Source organism: Phoenix dactylifera, chromosome 2 (genome assembly GCF_009389715.1).
Source record: "Phoenix dactylifera cultivar Barhee BC4 chromosome 2, palm_55x_up_171113_PBpolish2nd_filt_p, whole genome shotgun sequence".
NCBI lineage: Eukaryota > Viridiplantae > Streptophyta > Magnoliopsida > Arecales > Arecaceae > Phoenix > Phoenix dactylifera.
Genome location: NC_052393.1, coordinates 6,647,658 through 6,671,326, shown reverse-complemented (window position 1 = coordinate 6,671,326; position 23,669 = coordinate 6,647,658). Strand labels below are relative to the sequence as shown.

Below are 23,669 nucleotides of genomic sequence, written 5' to 3'. Positions count from 1 at the left end.
CAACCAAGCTCCGAAGACTGTAGGCCACTTATTCTCCTCCTACCATTTATTCTCTTCTCTTAGATTTTTTCGTTTGGAATGGCTCAACAAAAATTTTCTAAAAAAATTTGCGACCTCTAATTTTTACCTTGTTTGCTGCTTTTGCTTGGGTGTGTTGGAATTAGAGAAACACCAGACTATTCCTCAACACAAGATGCTCAATTGCCTCGATTGCACTTGTGCAATGATTGGTCCGCTCTCTATGACCACAGCCATCTCCCTAATTTTGGAAAGATATGGTTAAGAGTTAGGAAGATAATATCCAGCCTCTCTGCTCCTTGATGTTTTATGTTTTGACCCTATGGTTTCTTATTATATATTTCTTCTGCATGTTGTCAAGCATGCCGTTTGTGGCTGAACTGTAAGCACTTTTCTTATAATAAAAGATGGATGGCCACTTACCTCCCTATTTCCTCGAAAAAAAATAAATTCTGAAGGTCAGTAGGCCGCTCAACCGCCCAGCCTTAAATTTTAAGAAGTGCAGGAAGCCAATAGATGCAAGAACCTCGCCCTTATCGCCCAACCAGTCCAACCCCATTTAACTACTACGGCGTTTTCGATATCCAAGGGCTCCAACGTGATACGGCCTCAGTCCCCATCTGCCAAAAAAAAAAAACACAAATTCAAAGTCCCAACCAACGGTCAGATTAATTCCCGGGAAGAATAATTCAAAATTTTAAAAAGCACGGTCCACCTCCCCATAGCTTGCAACCATCTGTGTCCGTTGACCTTGGGCTTTTATATTACGAACCCTGAATCTCTACATATGATGTCTCGAGTCTCAGCCCCTTCTTCACAAGGAAAGAGTAAGGGAGGAGCTCAACAAGCCATGGAAGAAGCTCCACCCTTGTTTAGATGCCCCATTTCAATGGAGCTAATGGAGGACCCGGTCACCATCTCGACCGGCGTCACGTACGAAAGGAAGAACATCGAGAAATGGCTCTTCACTTACAAGAAGTCGACGTGCCCTGCGACGATGCAATGCCTCAGAAATCTTGACCTCACCCCTAATCACACCCTCAAACGCCTCATCACCTCATGGCCACTGGATCATGAAGCCAGAACACCTACAGAAGCACCACGGCCATGCCCGACAAATGCTATCGAGCATGAGAACTTGGTATCGCTGCTTACCTCCATCGAGTCGACGCCCTTCAAGGTTAGTTCCCTGAAGAAACTCAGGTCGATCGTGGAGAAGAGAAACGAGGTTCGAGAGAATTTTCTTGAATCGGGAGGGATCCAGGCGTTGGGCCGCATCATGTTTCAGGTTGCGGCCGACAGCACAGACTTCACGACCTTCCGAGCTTGTGAGGAGGCCCTCGGAGTTCTCTCCCTCCTCCCATTATCTAACCAGGCATCGGTGGAGCTCCTACTGAAGCCTGAGTGCATGAAGCCCATGATGGTCATGCTCCAGAGGGGAAGCGCTGAGGCTCGCCTCCACACCATGGCCATCTTGTTGAAGATATCGAAGACCAACCATTGCTGGGCCCATACGATTGGTGATCAAGGAATGGATGTCTTCAAGTCCTTGTTGGAGCTCTTATCTGACGAGATCTCGACCAAGCTAAGCTCATGCTCGTTGGATCTGTTGCTCGAGATTGTCGCTGCTTCGAAGAAGAACCCTCTAAAGGCAATTGAGGCAGGTGCAGTGTGCATCTTGATCGAGCTCCTCCCAGATGCCAGGCAGCACAATTGTGAGAAGATATTGTTACTGCTTAAGAGGCTGTGCGAGTGCCCCGAGGGGAGATCAGCCTTTGCAGACCATGGCCTCGGTGTCGCAGTGGTCTCCAAGAAGATACTACGTGTATCAGAGCTAGGGACCAAGTTGGGAGTAAAGATCTTGTGGTTGATGTGCACCTCCCTTCCTACAGAGAAGGTTCTTCATGATATGATGGTATATGGATTGGTGGAGAAGCTATTGGCGTTGTTGCACATCGAGGGGCGGTCTTCGACCAAGGAGAAGGCAATGAAGATAATTAGATTGCATGGTGGGGCGTGGAGGCAGTACCGATGTTTCCCTTGCGAACTAAAGGATTATTTGAGATTAATGAATCGCTCCTGATCATCATTAGAACATTCATATGAATCACTCTCGATCATTAGAACATCCATATGATATGCTATTCTTCGTAGAGATAAGTCTCCTGATTTGGTGAATTTATTGTGCTGTGGTGTTCGGTTATGATAATCTATGGTTTGATTGGTTGTTCCATGTCATGAAATCTGTTTCTTCTAGAGTTATGTGATAAGAGAGTGAACTTAGCTTATAGTTCTTTTACCTTCATTTCTCTATGTTGTAATGTTGGGAAAGAGCTACTAGCGACAGCTATGGCGCACCATTCAACGTTAGAACAACCAATACAACTAGAAACGGTAGGGATCTAATGTTAGTTCCTCAGGACCAGAAGAGCTGTTTTTCCTATTCAGAAAGGGCCTATGGGGATGTTGTTCGATTTTTATACAAAGAAAATATAGCAGGAATTGGTGCATCTCTAATTGTACTTACAATCATCTGACTTCTTCTCGCTCTGTTGATCTCCACAAACATCACAAGTTCCAGCTCAGCATGTGCAATCCTGATCTTTTCATATTGTTTGTTTTGGCACCTGAGGCTTTAGTATACACTATAGAACCTGCTACAGTTAGGGTAGGATCCACACCAGTTTAGAACACTATGGGGTGGGCTCAAAAGATTCTTGTTATATCAGATTTTTTTTTTTTTGGGTAAAAACGGCAAATCATATAGCTCTGACGTGAGTACATCCTGCCAAATCAAGAGAAAATAAAAGATGCAAGGGTTGGGGTATGTCCCCCGCAGATGTCCACAAAAACTCTCCGGAATGTCAGGCGACGAAAGAGGCGACCCAGTCTGCAGTACTATTCGTCTCCCTGAACACATGTGATATATGAACCTCCTTGAACTCCTGTACCAGTCTGCAGCACTTTCGAATGAAAGGATGACTATCACCGTATCTGTCCAATAGTTCGGTTCGGATTGTATCTTTCATGCAAAGACTGATTGATCTTTTTTTTTTTTGCAGCATCGATCGTTGGATTGCATTTTGCACGGATTTTAAAATATTTAGAATTTTTTCATTCACCGGTTGCATAGATTTTGAAGTGATTATTGTGTGATCAAATGGTTGATTTATATGAAGGAAGATGAATCCTTCTTTCGCCCGAAAGATACAACTCTATCCCTCGTTGTATTGAGTTTTTTTTTTTTTTGCTAAAGCAGGTATTTCATATAGTATGCGCACGGATATACCCAATAAAATTAGAAAATAAAAGATCGCGGAGTGTGCGAAACAACTAGGCCTGTCAATGAGCCGAACCAAGCCCGAAACTCATTTCATAGAAGCTCGGGCTTGGGCTCTGTATTGGGCTCGCACTCGGGCTTGCTTGACAAAGTAAAGATTCGGGCTTGTGCTTGTAAAGCTCGTTTCAATTACAAGCTCAAGCTCGAGCCCGAACTCGAGCTCGGGCCCCTCTCCTCCCTGAGAGCCAAATCGGACCCTCTTGGAGTACGCCTGGAAGGGAGGGGCTGATGTGGGCGACGACCTCGCTGTCCTCCTAGCCCACATCCAGCACGCCTGCAAGCGGATCGCCGCCGTGGTCGCTTCTCCCTTCAATTTCGAGCTCGGCCGGCAGGACAGCGGTGACGGTGGAGATGCTGTGGGTAGCGCCGCAGGCCTGAGCAAGTCGGGGGAGGAGGAGGGTTGGAGAGGAGGGGTAGGGGAGGAGGGCTTTGGCCTTGGGTTGAATCGTTGGATGTAGGGTTCCCAAGTGATCTCGACCGTCGGATCCCAAACTCATTTGGTCATGTTAAGTCACAAGCTCCGTTTGGGCTCGTGAGCTGCTTGGGCTCGAGCTTGGGCTCGGATTCGGGCTCATTTGACTAACGAGCCGAACTTGAGCCAAGCTTTTACCGAGCCGAGCCCGAGCAGCTCGGCCTGTTAACAGGCCTAGAGGCAACTCCCCCTCCCCGGCCCACTCGGCTGCCTTTCTGATTTCAATATTTCCTTGTAGGTAGCCCTTGCAGGTAGAAGCAGGTCGAGTCCAACATGCATCATCAGACCATCAAATCCTTAGATCTACATGGAGATCTGTGCCAAATATGGATCACATGCGATGCGCATAATCGTAACATTAAAAGCTAGGTTTTGCACGCATCTGAATACAGACTCATGGACCCATGCTGCATCACACCATCATATCATCCGATGAACGTTGGACTTAACCCACTTTCGAACTGTGGTGCAGTCCAAAATGCATGCATCGACACAGATCTGCTACAAGGAGTATTGGCAATACATCATGACAACTTCATTAACGTCGATTAGTTCCAAGAATAGCGATGGTAAAGTGCATCTTTTAAATTGCATTTTGCTTGAAAAACAAAGAAAAAAAGAGGAAAAGTGGGATAGGGATTGTTATTCCTCTGGCAAATTGCAATTGGCTATTTGCCTGAAATATCTTCTTCTAGGTAATAATTAGCTGTAACAGTTGTATAGAAGAGAGTTGGCGAGTGGCATGCGGAAACATGGAAAAGTAGTCAAGTGGTAATAGTGTTATTCAAACCTCCCCTTGAAATAGTGATAACGTGGTTTAGCTAGAATAACCATTCTCCCTTTGTCCCCATTTTTCGGAAAATTGTTGGCTAGTGTCAGCTCTGATCCAGGCTTTATTCCGAACTTGTGCCTGAACAAAAGGGAGCATAGACCCTATTTGGTTGCCCAAGTTGGAAAGTGGAAAAGGTGGAACAACTGGGGAGCGAAAATGGAGGAATAAAGAGGAATAACTCCGTTCAAACGTTCTATTCAGAAAAGCTTTCTCCAGATCAGATGGAATGGATAAGTAAACAGTTTTGATTGGTAACTCCTAATGTGCCTATCTACCAACTTCCTCTGCTATAAAATAAAGTTGTCTTATTTGGTGACAATCAGGAAAAGATGGAGTTATTCCGGATAAATCCTTTTCGTTCGACAACCAAACAGGCCTCGCTGTTACATGTTATCCATTTCTCTTTTTTCTTTTTCATTTTTCATTTTTGGTTGGTCAACTTATTGAAACCTAGCGAAGGAGATTGTTCAGCTTATTAAATAGCTTAATATATCTACTTACATATTATTATCTTTTGTAAAAAAATTTTATTGCCCTTTTATGTTTTTCTTTCTTACAAATTTTTTTTAAGTAATTTCTGTAATTTTTTTTTTCTAATAAAGGTTGGCTGGCTTTGCTTCCTCCATAAAAAAAAAAAAAAAAAGAAACCTAGCGGAGGAAAAAGGATATCCCAGATGAATTAACAGCCAAGTGAATTGGCTGTTTTCCCTTGATCCGGAATAGCAATATTGCGTCATTGTAGCATTAGCTTGGAAGCCAAATTGGACAGAAGATGGAAGCATAGAAACGTAGTTCTCGTATATTCCAGAAGAGGTATACGACGAGAGCTTTGGAAATTCAGGCCAGCAAATATCCCAAGGCCGGCAACGGGTGTTATGTGAGTTTGTCTTTTTCCGTCATCTTTAAGCTATTCGGGATAAGGGGGCCACTTTGTACGGTCGGTGGAACAATTAAACTTTCTCAAGCCGGCAAAGACAGCGTGGCCAAAATTCGCCAACAGAAATATATTCCAAAGGCTCCTTGGGTTACGTGACCTTGCAAGACTTTTGTAGCTATCTCCAACGAAGTTTTCTTGCTTGCATGGCTCATGTCCATGTCACTCTTCGTCAGGAAAGATAACAACAATGTCTCAATCTTTAATTAGATGAAACCCGGAGCAAAAGGAAGTCTACCATGATTGAACTAGATCGAACTCTTGAGCAGGTGAGAGAAAGGGATTTGCGTACCATTTTCTATGTTTTGGTACGGCTGAGCTCCCATGGTCCAAGCGCTCATATTCAGTATTTCGCTACAACCGGGTCTAACTTGAATATCTAGGATTTTTTGTTTTCCTATTTTCATTCATAGTCTGTGTAATGATTAACTTGTATTGCAGTATGCGCATCTGCCACTTCATACCAATCAAACTGTTTGTCGTAAAAGTCTTTTCTTTATTTTTTTAGTTAAGTTACAATGAACCTAGATATTATGTATAATATAAAACATGGAAAAACTAGGATACCTATTGCATTCGAAGTTTCAAACATGACTGTATCCATACGTGTTATGTATGATAGCTAAACACGAGCGCCTATCTTCGTAGAAAGTATTGCAAAGGTAATTTGGTTTGCATGTTATGTGACCATGCTAGAATTTACAAGGGAAATGAACATCTTAGAGGAAATGGCACGGTCCATGGAGAGCCAGTGAATTCTCCCTCCATTCTTCCTCTCATTTGTCTCTTTGGTTGAGCTCGTACCAATACGTTGAATGAGTATCCGAAAAATGCGACGATGATGATACTAAGTTATCAATCAGTTTTTCATCTTAAAAAATAAAAGTATTACTTTTTATTAAATAATAAAGGTGACCAAGCCTAGGATCAAGAAAGGATAGAGATGAATTCTTTGGAACAAAAATCCTGTACGTGCCCAAAGAGGTCGCATGGAGCGGTCTTTCTTTTTTGCTTTTTTTGCCATGCATCCTATTGAATCTACTTTTAAAGTGGAAACCAAAGGGTCAAAGTGGGATGGAACTTCTTCTTCTAATATAGTCCATCTATTTCAAGATTTTGGAAAAAGGAAATATAAGAAGTGTCGTCCGCCGGCTGTCCACTCCCTCCCTGTTCGTTTGTGAGGCCTTCCTCCTCTCTCCAAGTCCTTTTCTCCTCCTCCGAATTCTCTTTCTTGTGAAGGCGTCTATCCCAAATGTGTATTACGTAGCTATAGAATGTGTATTGAAAAAAACCATATTTTGAAAATCGAGTATCAATTTGCATGAAAATATATATTAAGTTGCCACTGGGTATATATCGAAGAAGATTAAAGCATGTAAGAGGAACTCATTGAGCATACATCACCGGAACATGTACTGTGTACTAACAAATAAGATATTCTAGAAATAGTGTATCAAGTTAATTAGATACATATCGATTTACCTAGAGGTATATAGCAGGTCGCTAATGAATATGTATCAAAAAAAGTTTTAACATATGTATTAGAAACCCTTCGAGTATTTATCATCTAAATACCTAAATATGTACTAAGTATTGGTGAGCACAATGTTCTGAAAAGTATTTATCAATTTGTCTGAAAGTGTGTATGGATCATTGAATAACTAATTTGCTATATATATATATTACCTAGCTAGCTATATATTGTATATTGGTGAACACAGCCTATAACTACAAAAAAGGAAGGAACTCCGTATTTTGAAAGGAGAGCAATGCTTAGGGATGGATGGATGGAAAGAAAAGGACAACCTGACAATAAAGAAGAAAGAAATACAGACAGACAGCCTCATGAACAACCCTTCACATATTTCTTTTGTTGGTTTCTTTTTAAGTCACGGGACCTAGAGGGATCTATTGGCGAGAGGAGGAGTCTCATCTGATTTTAACTATTTTGGTTTCAACTTTAAGATGAATACTGTAATGGAAGAAGAAAGACCACTTTACATAATCTCCTATGGTACATCAGAGAATTTTTATTTTCAGTTTTTTTGGTGAAGTAATGGATGCACAAAAGAATTTTCCCACGAACCTAGGTCGCACTGATCCAAATGTATAGACGAGCAGTATTTTGAAAAACCATGGGCCCATGGGTTGGCGACCCTTTAACCATCTCCTAGTACTCACCTCCGTTGGTATCACCTCGATTGCTACCAACTCCCTCAAACTTAACCATACGAAGCAAATAGCCCATTTCTCTCTTTGGTTAACATCCATCTCTCTCTCTCTCTCTCTCGGTAGCCATGGGAATTCCACCGAAGCCAATCTCCCCGGCCGTTCAGGAGGCCGTGGAGGAGATCATGAGAGTGTACAGGTCCCTACCCCCAAGGCCCTCCATAGAGGAGGTGGAGGCAGCCATGGCCGTGATCGAGAGCTCAACCGCCGAGGAGGAGCTCAGGATCCAGGAGGTGGACAGGATGGAGAAGTCCCCGGGCGTGCCCGAAGAGCTCTTCTTTGTGCTGCAGGAGGTGAAGAAGAACACGGTCCGGCTCCAGAGCCAAGAGCAGAGGAGGGAGGCCCTGCACGTGGTGGAGCTCGACAAGAGGTTCCAGGTGTTCGACGAGCTAATCCAGAGGACCTCCAAGCTGGTCTCCTCTGAGGAGAGTGATGAAGGCGATGAAAAGGAGGGGAAAAATGCTAGTTTTGGTGTGATCCTCCCGAGGATTGATAAGGGTTTGGTCAAGAAGGACAAGGATGAGAAGAAGGGGGAGTTGGATCTTCCGAAAGGACTGCTAAATGTTCCCAGTATTCCCCCTTCGAAATCTGAGATCCCCTCTTCAGGTCAGACTGTAATTCCTTTTAATTCCTTTTTTCTTGCACGGAAAGTTTGTTCTTTTACTCTTGAGTCAGGTTTTTGATCTTTGTGTAGGATTCTTGCTTGTGAAAAGTTTGGTTTTTTATGGGGTTTTGGAGATCACCGTTTGGTTTAAGCCGTAGCGATAAAAACCCAGGTGCAGATTTGAAGGTTTTCTGTTGGGAGTTTTGTCTGCGATTTCTTGTTTACTTATCAGATCATCACGGCTGATTCTCTTCAGGTTCTTTCATTGATTTTGTTTCTTTGTTTCTCATGTGTCTTGCAGCAAATGTAATGGAATAACTGGGTAGGGGGGTAGATTGGGTGTTGGGCAAGATAGCATGTCTTGTTTCCGGAACGCAATTTCTTAAACTTCTTGTATTCCATGAGGTTGAACATCTTAAAGATAGGGTAGAGTACTGGACTTGGTGACACATTAGAGCACAGGGAATAAAAGATTTTCCTTTGCATAACATAGTTTTTATGTAGTCATTGCCGGATCAAACATTTCTTTCCTCATTAATGTCATGTATAATTAGCTCCTTTTTTGCACAATCCATTGGTTGAAGAACTTGAAGGTCAATGTAATGCGGACTTGCCGGTTCTTCTATATATCCTGTGATATTTATATAATGCTTATGGTCTGTTTGTTGCTGGGTAGGCATCAAGATTTAGTAATTGTTGATGTGATTCACTGGCTGTTTCATGGGATAAGTTGAAGACTGAATCGGTATAGTTCTTGATACTGATTTTTGAAATAGTTAACGGAATCAGTCTTGGGCTGAAGAGCATGCCCCGTTCCAAGATTCAATTCTTGCTCTTTAGTTCCATTGCAGTATCAATGAACTATTTCATCACTCGATTGTTTAACACTTCAAAGATTGTACAGGGGAGTTACCTAGTTGATTTATCAGAACATAGAAGAAGGAAAATTTTCTCTTTCCTGAAACTTAACTTTCAAGTACCAGTACCTCAGCAAATACTTAGGCTCAGTGATTTCTTGTTTTACAGTAGCTATATCTCTTTCAAAATCCATTGTTGGAAGAACTTGAATGACAATGGAGATATTTAATTCTCAAGGTCTCTTTTATATAGTATATGGGCTGTTCTTTGCTGGGGAGGTCTCAACTGTTAGTGATTGCTGACATTATCCATTAGCCTTGTTCATGGTTAGGAAAGGCTTCATCAGTATGGTTAGCTGATATTGATAATATAGATAGTTAACGGGATGTTCCTTCTTTTGTCAGTCACATTTGGCTTCAAAGAAAGGTCGTTATTCAGGTTTGGCTTCAAAGAAGGGTCGAGTCTGGGGGAGTTATCAACTGAAAACAAATGTTATTTTATTTTGTCATTCATGTAATGCTAGAATACTATATTGGAATTTGGAAATCTCTATAGTGTTCTTATGGTAATCTTTTTTATAAATGCAAACAGGTGGTGATGCTGATAAATTAAGTCTCATCCAAGTGGCAAGCTTGATTGAGACTAAAGCAAAAAATGGAACCGGGATTCTTGACCTTCGGGGTAAGTTGATGGACCAAATTGAGTGGCTTCCGCTGTCACTTGGGAAGTTACAGGACATCACTGAGCTGGATTTATCTGAGAACCAGATCATGGCACTTCCATCAACAATTGGTAGCCTAAGGTTCTTAACAAAGCTTGACATGCACTCGAACCAACTGATAAATCTACCTGACTCATTTGGAGAACTATCCAATCTAGTTGATCTCGACCTGCACGCGAACCGGTTGAAATCTCTGCCTGCTTCATTTGGAAACCTTACAAGTCTCGCCGACTTAGACTTGAGTTCCAATCAGTTGTCTGTACTGCCAGAGACTTTAGGGAATCTAACAAAATTGAGAAGATTGAACATTGAAACAAACGAGCTCGAAGAGCTTCCTTACACTATCGGATCATGTGCTTCTCTAGTTGAGCTCAGGTTGGATTTCAATCAACTAAAAGCACTTCCTGAAGCGATTGGGAAGCTGGAATGCTTAGAAGTTCTGACATTGCACTACAACAGAATTAAAGGGTTGCCTACTACAATGGCTTCACTTTGCAAGTTGAAAGAACTTGATGTTAGCTTCAACGAGCTCGAATCAATACCTGAGAGCCTGTGCTTTGTCACTACCCTCGTGAAGCTAAATGTTGGAAGAAATTTTGCAGACTTGAGAGCGTTGCCGAGATCCATTGGAAATCTCGAGATGCTGGAAGAACTGGACATAAGCAGCAACCAGATAAGAATACTACCCGAGTCTTTTCGATTTTTGTCAAAGCTAAGAGTGTTCCATGCAGATGAGACTCCACTGGAAGTGCCACCAAGACAAGTGGTCAAGCTAGGAGCTCAGGTTTGTGAAAATTGATCTCCATAATTTTGTTTCATTTCAGTGCTCTAATAGCTGACCGAGTACTCCCTTTTCCTTGCATATCTGTTTCTTAAACAGGAAGTTGTTCGGTGCATGGCTGATTTGGTTGCTGCGGGGGGTGGCAGTTCTCGACCAGCTGAGAGGAAGGCCTTCTGGTTTTGGCTTTGCTCATTGTTCCATCGTCGCAGCAAGAAACACAACAAAGGCACAGGCTTCACAAGCGCTTGAATCCCTTATTCCATGCAAAATTTGTGTATAGCACGCTTCCACCACGTTCCTTTAATCTTTGTTTGTTTCGATGGATATCTACAGTCAATCGATGGCTTAACAATTCCATGTTTTAAGCTTTGTAATTAAGTGATAATTATCTTGCTTTTTATTCAATCTTCTTTTGCAAGCTTCTTTATCTACTCTTGGTTGGATGTAATTTTGCATCCGATTTGCTCTCTCTGCATCCATGCCTGTCTGATATTTTGTTTGTATTCTGTGCTTCTCTTTATGATGGTAGCTCGCGAGTACTTTCTGGACGAGGTTTGCTCTCTTAAGTTTCCAGGGACTCCAACTTTGGTGGCCTACCCTCACTTTGTTTTGTTTTTTTTTTATTTTTAACTTTGGGTGGGGAACACTGAAAGAATCCCTGTGGCTAGCTCAACTGGAACAGGCTCATTTTGTGGATCAGGATTGGTCTTTCTTTGCCAACAGTTGGTAGCTTGTACGTTTTACAGAGACCAGGAAACTGATGGAGCTGGCTGGTTGGCCAATGTAGGAAGCCAGCTGGATGAAACTTTTTTAAGTGGACTCATTGTGGACAGCTGGTACCTCTGCCCTCTCACGTAAGCTATAAAGTATGGAAAATCCTCAAGCAACTTTTAAAAAAAAATTACGCAAAAAGAAAAAGTTACCCAGTGATACCTGAACAGCAAGCAACTCCTGCTTTGTGATAGCATTATTGCCTGGTAGCCTAACCTGACATGCTATGAAGCGCCAGTGAAATGACCGATAAAGGAGTTGCAGAAGAGCCGAGTACCTTTTCAGTGGGGGATTTGAGTTACATTGCTCATGAGATATAGCTCGCTCTGCTAAGAATCAAGCCAAGAGAGAGTCGGATGTGGAGAACGTTTTATCTCTGTTGGGACTATGGAGAGCATGGCTTGGGATCTATAATATGTAATGCTAGAATAAGCTGATGGTGAAGGCTTACAACATGTTCGACGTATATATACTGGGATTCTCATCTCACCCTAATGTAAAAGATATTGAAGGCGAATCTGTCATAATATGCGGTGCGGGAGCGTGGGAAAGAAACAACCTCCTCTGTTCCTCGGCTGATTTCAAACAACCATGCAAAGAGACAACAGGGGGATTCTTTGGGCCCAAAACAGAGCTTCTGCAACTTTTCATTCATGGGAAAAAAAAACACAATGAAGAAGAAGGAGAATGGCGCTCCTTGACAACTCTTTTATATGGCCACGACTCACCCTAAATTCCTAATCAAATCCTAATCAAAATAGGCTCCTAATTAAGCCTAAATTCAGAGCTAAACAAACATAAATTGGAAACCAATTTGAACTAAACAAGGACTCAACTAAACTAGAATTCTAAAACAAAGATGCTTAATCAAGGCTTCAAGCTGGGTTTCATTCCGGTTCTGCATCAATGTGTTCGCAAAATTATTAGCTATATAAGCAGCTATCCAATAGTTCGCCGTACCGGCTCGAATCGGACGGTACAAGATGTATTTAGTACCGGTATATAATACGGAAGGTGTATCTACATTCGGTATGTTGAAAAAATTATACTCCACCGATGCAGAATCTGATACTGAGATGATGAATTTTGAAGTACCCAATCTGCAGCATCATTTGACTCCCTAAATATCTGAGTTGTTTCGAATCTGCCAAATCTTCTACCATCCTTTAAATATCCATGAGGAGTGGTGCCGGGGGAAATCTGCCAAATCCTCCACCATGCCTTCCTCCACCCTTCTCCAAATATCCAGGAGAGGATTGGTGCTGACCAAACTATTCTGCAACCCCACCCAATCGGGCTACCGAAGTATCTAGAACTAGGTTAGTCCCATCAGTTCCAAATTTCCATTAACTAGATGGCAACCTGACCGACTAAAGAATGAATGCGCTCCACTTTGTACCATGGCGCCAGCGTTCTCTCCTGGGAGGAAATAGTCAAGACATTGACTGGATCTTTAATTGCTATGAAGGTGAAAGAGAAGTAAAACAAGAATTTTCCTGTCCAGTGTTTGAAAATGAAAATAAAATAAAACAAACTGATAGGAGGACAGGAAGGAAAGAAGATTTTTGATTAGCTTTGAGTGAAAGCTCAACAAGCAAGTGGATTAGAGCAACCAATTCATATCTTAAAACACTTTCTCTGAATTGTCCATATCAGCCAAGCAAACAAGAGAAATGTCCTCGCTTTTGCTTTCTTTTCTTCATACTAATTATTTTTGCATTGCTTTCATTTTTTTATCCAATAACCAACAAGTCTAATAATGCATCCAAGTCTATTGCTCTAGTCGTAGTGGAACTTCTCCAATCTCCAAAAGAGAATGGTCTAGGATATTTGAATGTGGAGACTAGTATTTTTGAGCTGTCGAAGGTATGTATCCATGACCACTGCCACCTCTACTGAGTTTGCCTGGGATTTGATCTGAAAGTAGCCAATTCGGCAAGGAATTAGTGCTGTCGCATTTCCCTAAGTACCTCCCCGGCGAGGGTGTAAAAATGATGCTCAATGGGAAGATGACCATGAAAATCGGACCCAAGTACTGGAGCACGTAGGCTAAGAGCAAGTTATGGCCGGGCAAGACCTTCAAAAAGAATGGGCCAGTAGTGAGAGAGAATGATCAACTCGTGGCTCATTTCTAGCCTAGGATTCATATCCAGAGAGAAAAAACTTAAACACGTGAAGGATGAGTAGCCAAGTTTTACCTTTTGCCGTGAGCAAGTTTCATGGTGGCTTGGCAGAGTTAAATAAAGTATGGTTGAAGAAGATGGAGTCTAGAATAGGGCTTGATGTATAGCTGGATGAAGAATGTATCGAGTAAACAAGTTGGATTTGAGATTTAAACTTGAAATAGAGCTTGCGAAGTGCCTTACTTTCAGCCCTATTAAGTCCCATATGCACACACACGTAAGGTAGTTACCAATAAAAGCTATCATACCCATTTATTTCTCCAATATTGTTGGAAAAAATTTGATAATCAACTGATATTAGGCATGTAGATGGAGTGTCTGGAACTAGAATTAGGCTGTTGCTGTCACACCCCAAATCTGGGTACCGTGATACAACTTCATCTCCAACAAAATAAAAAAGAACCAACTACGGCGTTGGAGAATTCAAAGAACTCTTTTTTTTTATATATGAAGAGGGAGGCAAAGCCACCCGGCCTTTGTTAGAAAAGAAAAGTTTATAAAAACTATTTTTAAAAAATTTGCAAGAAAGAAAAATACAAAAGAGCAATAATTTTTTTTTATAAAAGATAGTGGTCTATAAATAGGCTTATTGAGCTATTTAACAAGTTGAACAATCTCAAAAGTTATTTGAAGGATCTCTGCATGTTCAATGTACAACTATATAAACTCTGTATCCTGATGTAAGCCAACTTTTTTCCAAAAAATAGATCAACGCCTCTCAACATACATTAAAGAACTTAACATCCTATTATGGGCCCTTTGAACTATAAGAAGAAAAGAATCAATACAAGGGATTTTTTTTGGAATAGAGAGGAAGAATTGGGAAAACGAAGTACAGAACAAGTCAAGAAATAGTCACTGTGCGGCATTCTGTAACAAGGGTGAGAGAGAGAGATTGTGAGAGCTTTGTGACTATCAGTAGCTCGCCGGTGCAAAGATTTTTTCCAGAGCTGAAATGTTAAAAGAGCTTTATGAAGGACGGTGGTTGAGGAAGCTTTTTGTCTTAGAAAAATTCGCTAGTTTCGCTGCCAAGAAGACTGTTGTCTCTCTCATTCATAGAGTTCAACAAATGACCTAAGGAATCTATCCCACGCCATTCTTTTTATAAGCTATGTTCTTTTTTTCGTCCATAGAGTCCATAGATGTAACAGCTTTTAAACTTTACACCAAGGTAAAGTTACCCCATCATAGATGACAACGTAAATGTCACTCTCAAAAATTATTGTTCTTGCTTTTTTATCAGCAAATATCTATAGTGGCATAGAAGGATGGCATCAAAAGTACTACTCGATACTGAATTCTCCTCAGTCTACATCCTTGTTTAAAGAAGGATGGCATCAAAGTTGCCGACTTCTATCTCCTTGGGTTGCTAAATTAAATTGGGCTATTTTGGTCCCTATAAAGACTATTGTTTGACGATCATTAATTGGGTTCCATGGGATCCAAGGACCAAATGAGAAGCCCAAGACATCGTCACCACCAATGTGAGGACCCGTGCGGATGTATGTTTAGTCCCACATAGATTATTCCCTGGGTAGATCTTGGGTACTTATACAGAATCAAGAAATTCAAATAATACCTTCTGGTTCGCCATTTAGGTAAGGTCCTGAATTGTTGCAAATGGTATCAGAGTCGACCCGGCCCATAGCTTATGTAAACCAAGAGACACTGCAGCACGGATCAATTGGGACTGACCACGAGTTGATCGTGGTGTTTGTGATTAGATTTAAACCCTTAGCCTGACAAAGACGTCAGGGCTTGAATAGGAAGAGTATGTGAGGACCCGTGCGGGCATGTGTTTAATCCCACATCGGTTATTCACTGAGTAGATCTTAGGTACTTATACAGGATCAAGGAACTAAATAATACCTTCCGGCTAGCTATTTTGGATGAGGTCTTGAGTTGTTACAACCAAAATCTAGCAAGGCATAAGGTTATGTCTTTTGTTCAATCTACAACCACCAATTTGCTCTATTATTAGTCCCCAGCTACATCATATCCACTAGCCTTTTGATTGTTTTCAAATCAAAAATGTGCACTGAGGTTTCAATATAATGTGGATACAGCTCGATGCGAACGAACCTGATAACCCAATGTTCGGACTATGGGTCAACATTTTAAATGGTTGGCCTCTGGTATGGTAAAATCGGCCTGGCCTTCCAAAATCTATTTATTCTTTTGGTTTGAATCGGTGGAGCTGAAGATTAGAGCCAAAATGGGTTGGCCAATTGTAAGGCCAAATTCATATTTGTAGACCGCATGGGTTAGGTATGGTCGATAGCTGAGATATGGGTCAGCTAAATAAAATAATTATTTAGATTCTCATGCTCCTAAGGCCGCATTTGGGAATCCAAATGGGATTGCCGAGGTAATTTTAGATCACCAGTGATTTTTATCTTAGAATAATCTGATCTCCAATGATTTAAGATCACCGTATTTAGTATGCTATATTCTAGTAATTAAATTTTGTTAGATATTTAAAAGTAACCTATTTGACATTCCATAGGAATCTAAGATTGCTCACTATATAATACCAAAACTACTCCAGATATATTTCATAAAAATATATTTATTAATCATATAAAATATTAATATTTTTATCAATATATTAATTATTAATATATTCCATAAAAATGTATTTATTAGTTCTATAATTTATTAATCCAATAAAAATATATTAATTGTTATTATAGAATTAAAATTTTATTTATACTTATACTATATTATTTATCAATACTAATAAATATTTTGATAGGACAATAAGGGAAATTAAAGTAATATATCGCATACTTTCATTATACAAATATAAAACATAATAATATATTTCTACAATAATTTAGAATTATTATTAAATAATAATATGACAATAATATGATTAATAATATATTATAATATAATATCTATGACATATATATATAATATTAATATAATATAATATAATACATATATATAATATTAACATAATATGTTAATGGTATATTGATATATCAACTTTTTTCACTGGAATGAGGGGCATTTTTATCGTCAACTTTCAGCCTAAGATCAATGTCTTGGGATGATCTTAGATTTCCAACTTCAAAGGCGAATATTCCATTACTGGATCAGACATTGATTTGAGGAGTGAGGATGATTTAAAATCATTGCCATGTAGGATCACTGTGGTGCAACCAAATACCGTAATCTCACCACCTCTACACATCACCCTGAATCTTGAAATGATCATCTCATACCAAACCAGTTGCACCACGGTGATCTCACCATCTTTACACATCATCCTGAATCTTGAAATGATCATCTCATACCAAATGTCCCTTAAGAAAATTTGTCACTAGAGTTAAACATTCTGCGTGGGTGGATTAGGTATACTTAAGAAGCAAGAATAAGACAACGGAATTAAAGAGTGCAAAGAAAAATCAGATGTATGGTCTCCATCCAAAAGAAAGCAATATCTAGAGAAAGTCGGACCTAAAGACCCATCTCAGCAACAGTTTACCTAGCTAGGACTAGCGAACACAGATGAAGAGGAGCGGGGAAGCCCCTAGCCATAAGTTGAGAGCAGGTAGACACCTGTGTGGTCGATTCTGTCCCTACGATTGTGATCTCTTTGTCCCAGTAAGCGTGGCCGATCCTCTGCCGCTAGTTTTTCTGGACGTCGAGCTCACGTGCATGCAATGCGTTTGCCACGGAAAGCTCCAGGAGGAGACTGGTTGCAGCGCATCGCAATATGGATGACGCTCCAAGAGAAGACTGGCTACAGCAGCATCACAATAAGAAAATAGGAAAGATGACTATGAAATCCCAACGGCGCTCGATTCACTCCACCCATGAATGTGAGAGTACATGAAATGAGAACCTACTTCCTACCTCTCTATGAATAAGAAAAAAAATGTGAAACTTGTGAGACCCAATGGTTCCACATCGAAAAGACTTGTTCTAGAGTCTGGGCATATAAGGCGGGTGTCTCCAAATCTTGCAGACGTATTTTAGGTGGAAAACAAAATCAGAGAGGGGTTTGAGCGCTGTGCGTGCACGCATGCGGGCTCCGGAATCGAACAATATCTGGCAGGGAAGCCTCGTGTTCCCCTCTCATGTGGCCCCCATGTGGGCACTGGGTGCCGCACGTGCCTCACGGAGGTGGGGGCGTGACATTTGATATCAGAGCCGAGGATGACTTTTGTCCGATGGTAAGAAGGGTATGAGGCTCAATAGTTACATATCGGAAAGACTCGTTCTAGAGCCTGGGCATATGAGGCGAAACCGAATAATATCTGGCAAGAGAGCCTCGTGTTTCTCCCTCATGTGGCCCCCACGTGGGCCCTGGGTGCCGCACGTGCCCCATGGAGGTGGGGCGTGACAAAACTCAAATTAAATTCTGAAGGATTTCGTTCCTCTACACACTCTGTGCTCTTAACTGTAAAGGTGCTTCAAGAAGATCTCTCTCTCTCTCTCGGTAGGTTGATTGTTTTCTGCAATGTTTTAGAAGAGACTATAAGTTCTGGTGCAATGTATGCTTTTGGCTTTTACTTATATAATTTTATAAGTTTCTGTCGGCATTAAGAATATGCCTTCGTGTCAATGATTGTGTTTGAAACGGGAATTTATCTTTCTATAAGAATTTGATAGTACATGGTTCGAGATTTTAAGTGGTTGGCATTCACCTTCAAGATGAGATTTTTTTTTTAAAAAAAAAAAATTCAGGGGGAAGGGGGGGAATGAAAGGGCCAAATTGTTCCTTTTCTTGTGTGCATCACATCCATCATTAACTCTGCATTGAGTTATACATATAGTTCATCCATCTTTATATTTTTTAATTTCACATAGATGAGAATGGAGATTAAATAGACTTCTTCTTTGCTCTGGGCTTCAGGCCGGCTTTTACAGTCAGGGACGAAACGTACGGATTCTAACCAGCAATGCCGGTTCCTCCTGTCCCATATGCAGCTCCTCCTGTGCCATTTATACCACCAAACGGTATCTCCTTACATCCTCTGAATTCCGTGAGCTGAAATAAATCTGATTTTTTTTTTTTTGGATGATGATATGGGTCATAGATGGACTTATTTCGAACTCTAATTCTCAGTTATATTTGTCATAGCATGATTTTGCATTTCAATTTATGCATATATACCAAAACATAAAATCAGATTGAAGGCTGAGTGAGGAATGGAAAGAGGAGCTGCTGCTGAACTCCACTGTTCAGATATCAGCATACAAGAGAATGGACAGAAGATAGTATACACCTTGGCAACTAAGCAATATGATCGTAGTATTCTATGATATGCAGAATAAACTCTGCAAAGAGATAGTCATATAAGAAGAAACTCAAATAGATCAGATTGGTGCTATGATGTAGAACTAGAGAATGGAATAAAACCTGAAGCCATTTGCAAAAGCCTACTACCGCTCTATTTGATGGATGAAATTGTTTTGGGCCCAAATAAAAATAATCCTATACTGGATATATTTACTTTTAATTGATTATTCAAGGATACATCTTTGTAGTACTGAAATATAAAGGTTGCAAGCAGCTATATTGTTTCATCAGAATAGTTGAAGGCCCGTGCAGGGTTCTATGTTAGATGCTCCAAAGTATAATGCCAATCAGAAATTTAGGAAGCGGATGCTTTGAGAAATTTAGGAAGCCAAGTGTTCCATGTAGCTCGATAAATTTCGCTTCTTTTTTCAGTGATGAATTATAATCATAAAATTATTCAAAAGCACGCTATGCACCATTCACACAATCAACATTTTGCTGATGATGTGTCATTCATCACATTGTAAGATCTATGAATAACCAGATTCTGGAAGCAAAGCAAAATTGATAATGTCTCGTGTGGCCATAATTGCAGATAGTGTCAATTTCGTCTATAAAGCTATCACTCTTTGTTGTTTGAAAGAGAAATATTCTACTGTTGTGATTGGTGTGACATAAATGTGTGTGGGATATTTTTGCTTCTACATAAGTACATGAATAGATAACCTAGGATGCGTGTGCATTGATCATTGGATAACATAGCTTTATCACATAAAAGAGAGCACTGGGTGGCTTAGGATATTCGCATACGTACCAGAAAAATTTACGCATCTGTGTCTGTCTTCTGGGCCTTATTCTCATCAAAGACATACCGATGGAGTTGGGAGACCATGAATTAGTACATATCAATGAATTAGTAGCGGTCAGCACATCATTAATTTCTGCACTTGTACTCAAATTCAAATCAAGCAGACTGCATTGTTCATGAAGACAGCTTCACAGAATTAATGGAAATTCCGGTTGCTTGTCAGGTTCACACAGCCACATTGTTTGCTTGGGTTGTCAAAATGTTCTTCTCTGTCCACCAGGGGCAACATCTGTATGTTGTGCTGTTTGCAATGCTGTTACTGCTGTACCATTGCCTGGTAAGATTGCCTACCTAAAGGTTCATGTATTGCTGATTTTTATACCAGTGAAGACAGATATGAAGCTAATTTACTTACAAAAACCATTAATTAAAGGATAACTTGTAAAAGCATATTTCAGCAGCTATAATTGATGTCAAAAATATTTCCAAGCACTGAATTGAGGTGTTTGCTCGGTTATGACAAACAAATGAACTGAACAAATTCATTGAGATGTGTTCGTTGCTGATTAAAAATTGCTCTAAAGATAATATTCAGCAAGTACAAAGAACATTTCTTTATGGTGGATTGTTGGTAGTGATGGTAAACCCTTTGGGGAACTCATCTCTGTAAAGATAATATATGAATTTAACACCATATCCAAGACTTGAGAAGATAGAAATATTTTATGACTAATTTGAGGAAAGGATTTTAATACAAAAAGGCAGAACAAACATGGGAAGGCTAAGCTTTAACATCATATAGAGTTTCCTAGGTTGATACAGATACAACATGTGAGGCCCAATAGTCCCATATTGGAAGAACTCGTTCCAAAGCATGGGAATATGAAGCGGATGTCTCCAAATCCTGCATACGCATTTTGGGTGAAAAACAAAACCAGAGAGGGGTGAAGGACGCTTGCGTGAAGTTCTGGAACCAGACAATATCTGGCAGGAAGCTCCGTATTTCTCCCCTCATATGGCCCCCATGTGAGCATTGGGTGCCTCATGTGCCCCACGCAGACGGGGGCGTGATGTGGCCCCCATGTGAGCACTGGGTGCCTCACATGCCCTGCGCAGGCGGGGGCGTGACATTTGGTATCAGAGCCGAGGACGGCTCTTATCCGATAGTAGAAAGGGTGTAAGGCCCAATAGTCCCACATCGGAAAGACTCGTTCCAGAGCCTGGGCATATGAAGCGGGTGTTTCTAAATCCTGCAGACGCATTTTGGAAGGAAAACAAAATCGGGGAGGGGTGAAGGACGCTTGCGTGAAGCCCCAAAACCGGACAATATCTGGCAGGGGAGCCCCGCAGTCCCCCCTCATGTGGCCCCCACGTGAGCACTGGTTGCCTCACATGCCCCGTGCAGGCGGGGGCGTGACACAACATAAGTAACACCGAGGTTTCAACAATTGACTGTGGATGAAATTTATCTGGATGACGAGAAAAATGATAAAATCGAGCTCCACATGAAAAGTAGAAGATGATTTTTTTTGTCCATTTTATATGCGTTTCTTGGGCGTGTGACCCTTTCTTCGGTCACTGTTTTGACAAATGATATATATATATATATATATATATATATATATATATATATATATATATATATATATATAAAGAAACAGTAACCATCAAGCCTTTCCCCTGCCATATGAGTTCAGTTTTATAACCTTCATTTGCCAATAGCTTCCATGGAGGAATACACCTCTACTCTGCAACAGCTTTTACTCTCATTTTCAGTCATGTATGCAATATCTGAAGCTACAATGTTTTCTTTACTAACTGCTATTCTTGACTCTGAAACAGGAACCGAAATGGCTCAGTTAGTTTGTGGAGGGTGCCGCACTCTACTGATGTACATGCGTGGAGCATCTGGAGTCCAATGTTCTTGTTGCCACACAATCAATCTGGCTTTGGAAGGTGGGGAAATCATTAAGAACCAATATTTCTATTCTCAAATTACTGCATCACAATGCAATTTCTCTTAGATTCTGAGTCTTGAAACGTAGTATTTTAAAAACTTGCATCAAGTAGAAGCATGCTCCCTTTTCTTATTTAATTATCAAAAACTGGGTATTAAATTTGCAGATGCAGTGTCTCATATCTCAAGACAGAAAATAATGTAGACCCTTTTGATATATTTTTTGTGGCTTAGGATGGCAAGATTCAGCAGTACATGAAAGATATCTATATAAACCTAAGTAAAAGATGAAAATGGCCTACATGAGAAGATCTCTATATTGATCATGCACTTAATACACATTTGCAACGAATATACCATGCAGAAAATTAAGAAAATGATTCGTGCAAATGCATTTACCATTAGTAAATGAGGGGGGAAGGTAATTTATTTTACCCATTCAAAATGTTAATCATAACAAGATCCTAAAATTTGCAGCAAATTTCTATATCTGGAAGTGATAACAGAGAAATCATATTACAGTTTCCTGAAAAAAGATTACAAGAAAATTCAATCTATAAACTGGATGGTAAACTAGAAGTTTTCCATTGGATAAGAAGCTAATTTGGACTATCTAATGCACTTATTTCAGGAGTCAAGAAATCTCATTATTGATCAAACTCTCAGTACTTTTGTACATCACTTGGATCTCATACCAGTTCAGTAGTTCAATAGTACTACTTACGAAAAGAGATCAGAAATACCGGCTGAGACCACATGGTTAAATACAGGTCACACCAACCACCTAAATCCTGCAAAGATATCTTATACAAGTGATATCTTGCCTGATGGCCACTGCTACTTGTATCCCCATCAATTGTGTTTTGTAATGTGAATTTAAAGTATGTCTATCTCAGGAGAGATGGAAAATCTAACTTAAGCTGCCGAAATGACCTAGACTTCTTAAATACTGGGAAAAAAATACTAGGTTTCCTCAATCAATCGAAAAGGAATTTGAGAGACTGGATCATCTTGTTGAGGATCTCTCAGACTCTCAAAATCCCCTGTCAAGCCCCATGGATGATCAATCCACTTGCATTTATCATTTCCCTTTGAGGTGATTATTCCTCATAGCAATGAAGTTCCACATCAATCTAGTTTCCAAGTTTTTCTTAGTGAATCTTGACAGTGATACTAGATGTTTTTTGAGAAATTCCTTCTTCCCATTTTGTGCTGCTTCAACAAATTTTATAGGATGGTATTAAAAAATAATGCCAAACAAGCTTTCTCGAATAGTACTTGAATACATTATAGAGAAATCAAATGGTTTTTATGCTTATGTGAACTCATGAGAATACAGACAAGAGTGCCTGCATGCATTTTAACACCAATTTTGTGTGGCAGCAAATCAGGTTGCACAAGTTAACTGTGAGAACTGTCATATGCTGTTGATGTACCAGAATGGAGCAAGATTTGTGAAATGTGCCGTTTGCAATTTTGTGACATCAATTGTGTAATTTGACTGTATGTAGCTACATCATGCATTCGAACAATTTTCTCATCCTTGTTCTTCAGTTTATATGGTTGGCCATGTCCAACATGCAGGTATCACTAAACTTCTTGAATGCTGAGTAGCTGATTTAGAAAATAATATCATAGCACAGAACACAACTAGCTTCATGACTCCCACTAAGAAGACCAAGTCACTAAGGCAAATCACTTCAATAAAACTTCATAACTAGAAAAGCACAAAATAGACCTTGTACAGCATATACATGAATTATTAAAAAAACCAAAAAGAAACCAACCATCATGATCTAAGGCACTGTTTGGTTGCTGAACCAGTGGGGAGATACCCCCCTAAATTGGGGGATGTCCTTGCCAATGCCCAGAAAAGCTGTGGAATAGGGGCTTATACCCTGTGGCAG

The 23,669-nt window shown here is 40.3% G+C and overlaps 3 protein-coding genes across 5 annotated transcripts; all 3 read left to right on the top strand.

The window, feature by feature from the left end:
- The first annotated feature begins 827 nt into the window (after positions 1-827).
- On the top strand, positions 828-2,478 carry LOC103711824 (E3 ubiquitin-protein ligase PUB23-like). Its single transcript, XM_008798108.2, has one exon. It carries the CDS (start codon positions 869-871, stop codon positions 2,099-2,101), a length of 1,233 nt encoding a protein of 410 aa, XP_008796330.2. The 5' UTR covers positions 828-868; the 3' UTR covers positions 2,102-2,478.
- A 5,263-nt stretch (positions 2,479-7,741) lies between these two features.
- On the top strand, positions 7,742-23,392 carry LOC103711823 (protein LSD1-like). 3 transcript variants are annotated; one of them, XM_039119185.1, is made up of 5 exons: positions 7,742-7,887; positions 18,611-18,714; positions 20,029-20,142; positions 21,648-21,761; positions 23,146-23,392. In XM_039119185.1, exons 2-5 carry the CDS (start codon positions 18,657-18,659, stop codon positions 23,256-23,258), a joined length of 399 nt encoding a protein of 132 aa, XP_038975113.1. In that variant the 5' UTR covers positions 7,742-7,887; positions 18,611-18,656; the 3' UTR covers positions 23,259-23,392. The 3 variants fall into 3 exon arrangements, with proteins under 3 accessions (XP_038975113.1, XP_038975112.1, XP_038975116.1); XM_039119184.1 differs by lacking the exon at positions 7,742-7,887 and adding an exon at positions 18,138-18,193; XM_039119188.1 differs by lacking the exon at positions 7,742-7,887 and adding an exon at positions 18,227-18,248.
- Positions 7,870-11,222, top strand: LOC103711799 (plant intracellular Ras-group-related LRR protein 5-like). The gene is made up of 3 exons (XM_008798084.4): positions 7,870-8,431; positions 9,879-10,792; positions 10,889-11,222. Exons 1-3 carry the CDS (start codon positions 7,894-7,896, stop codon positions 11,036-11,038), a joined length of 1,602 nt encoding a protein of 533 aa, XP_008796306.2. The 5' UTR covers positions 7,870-7,893; the 3' UTR covers positions 11,039-11,222.
- Positions 23,393-23,669: the final 277 nt, after the last annotated feature.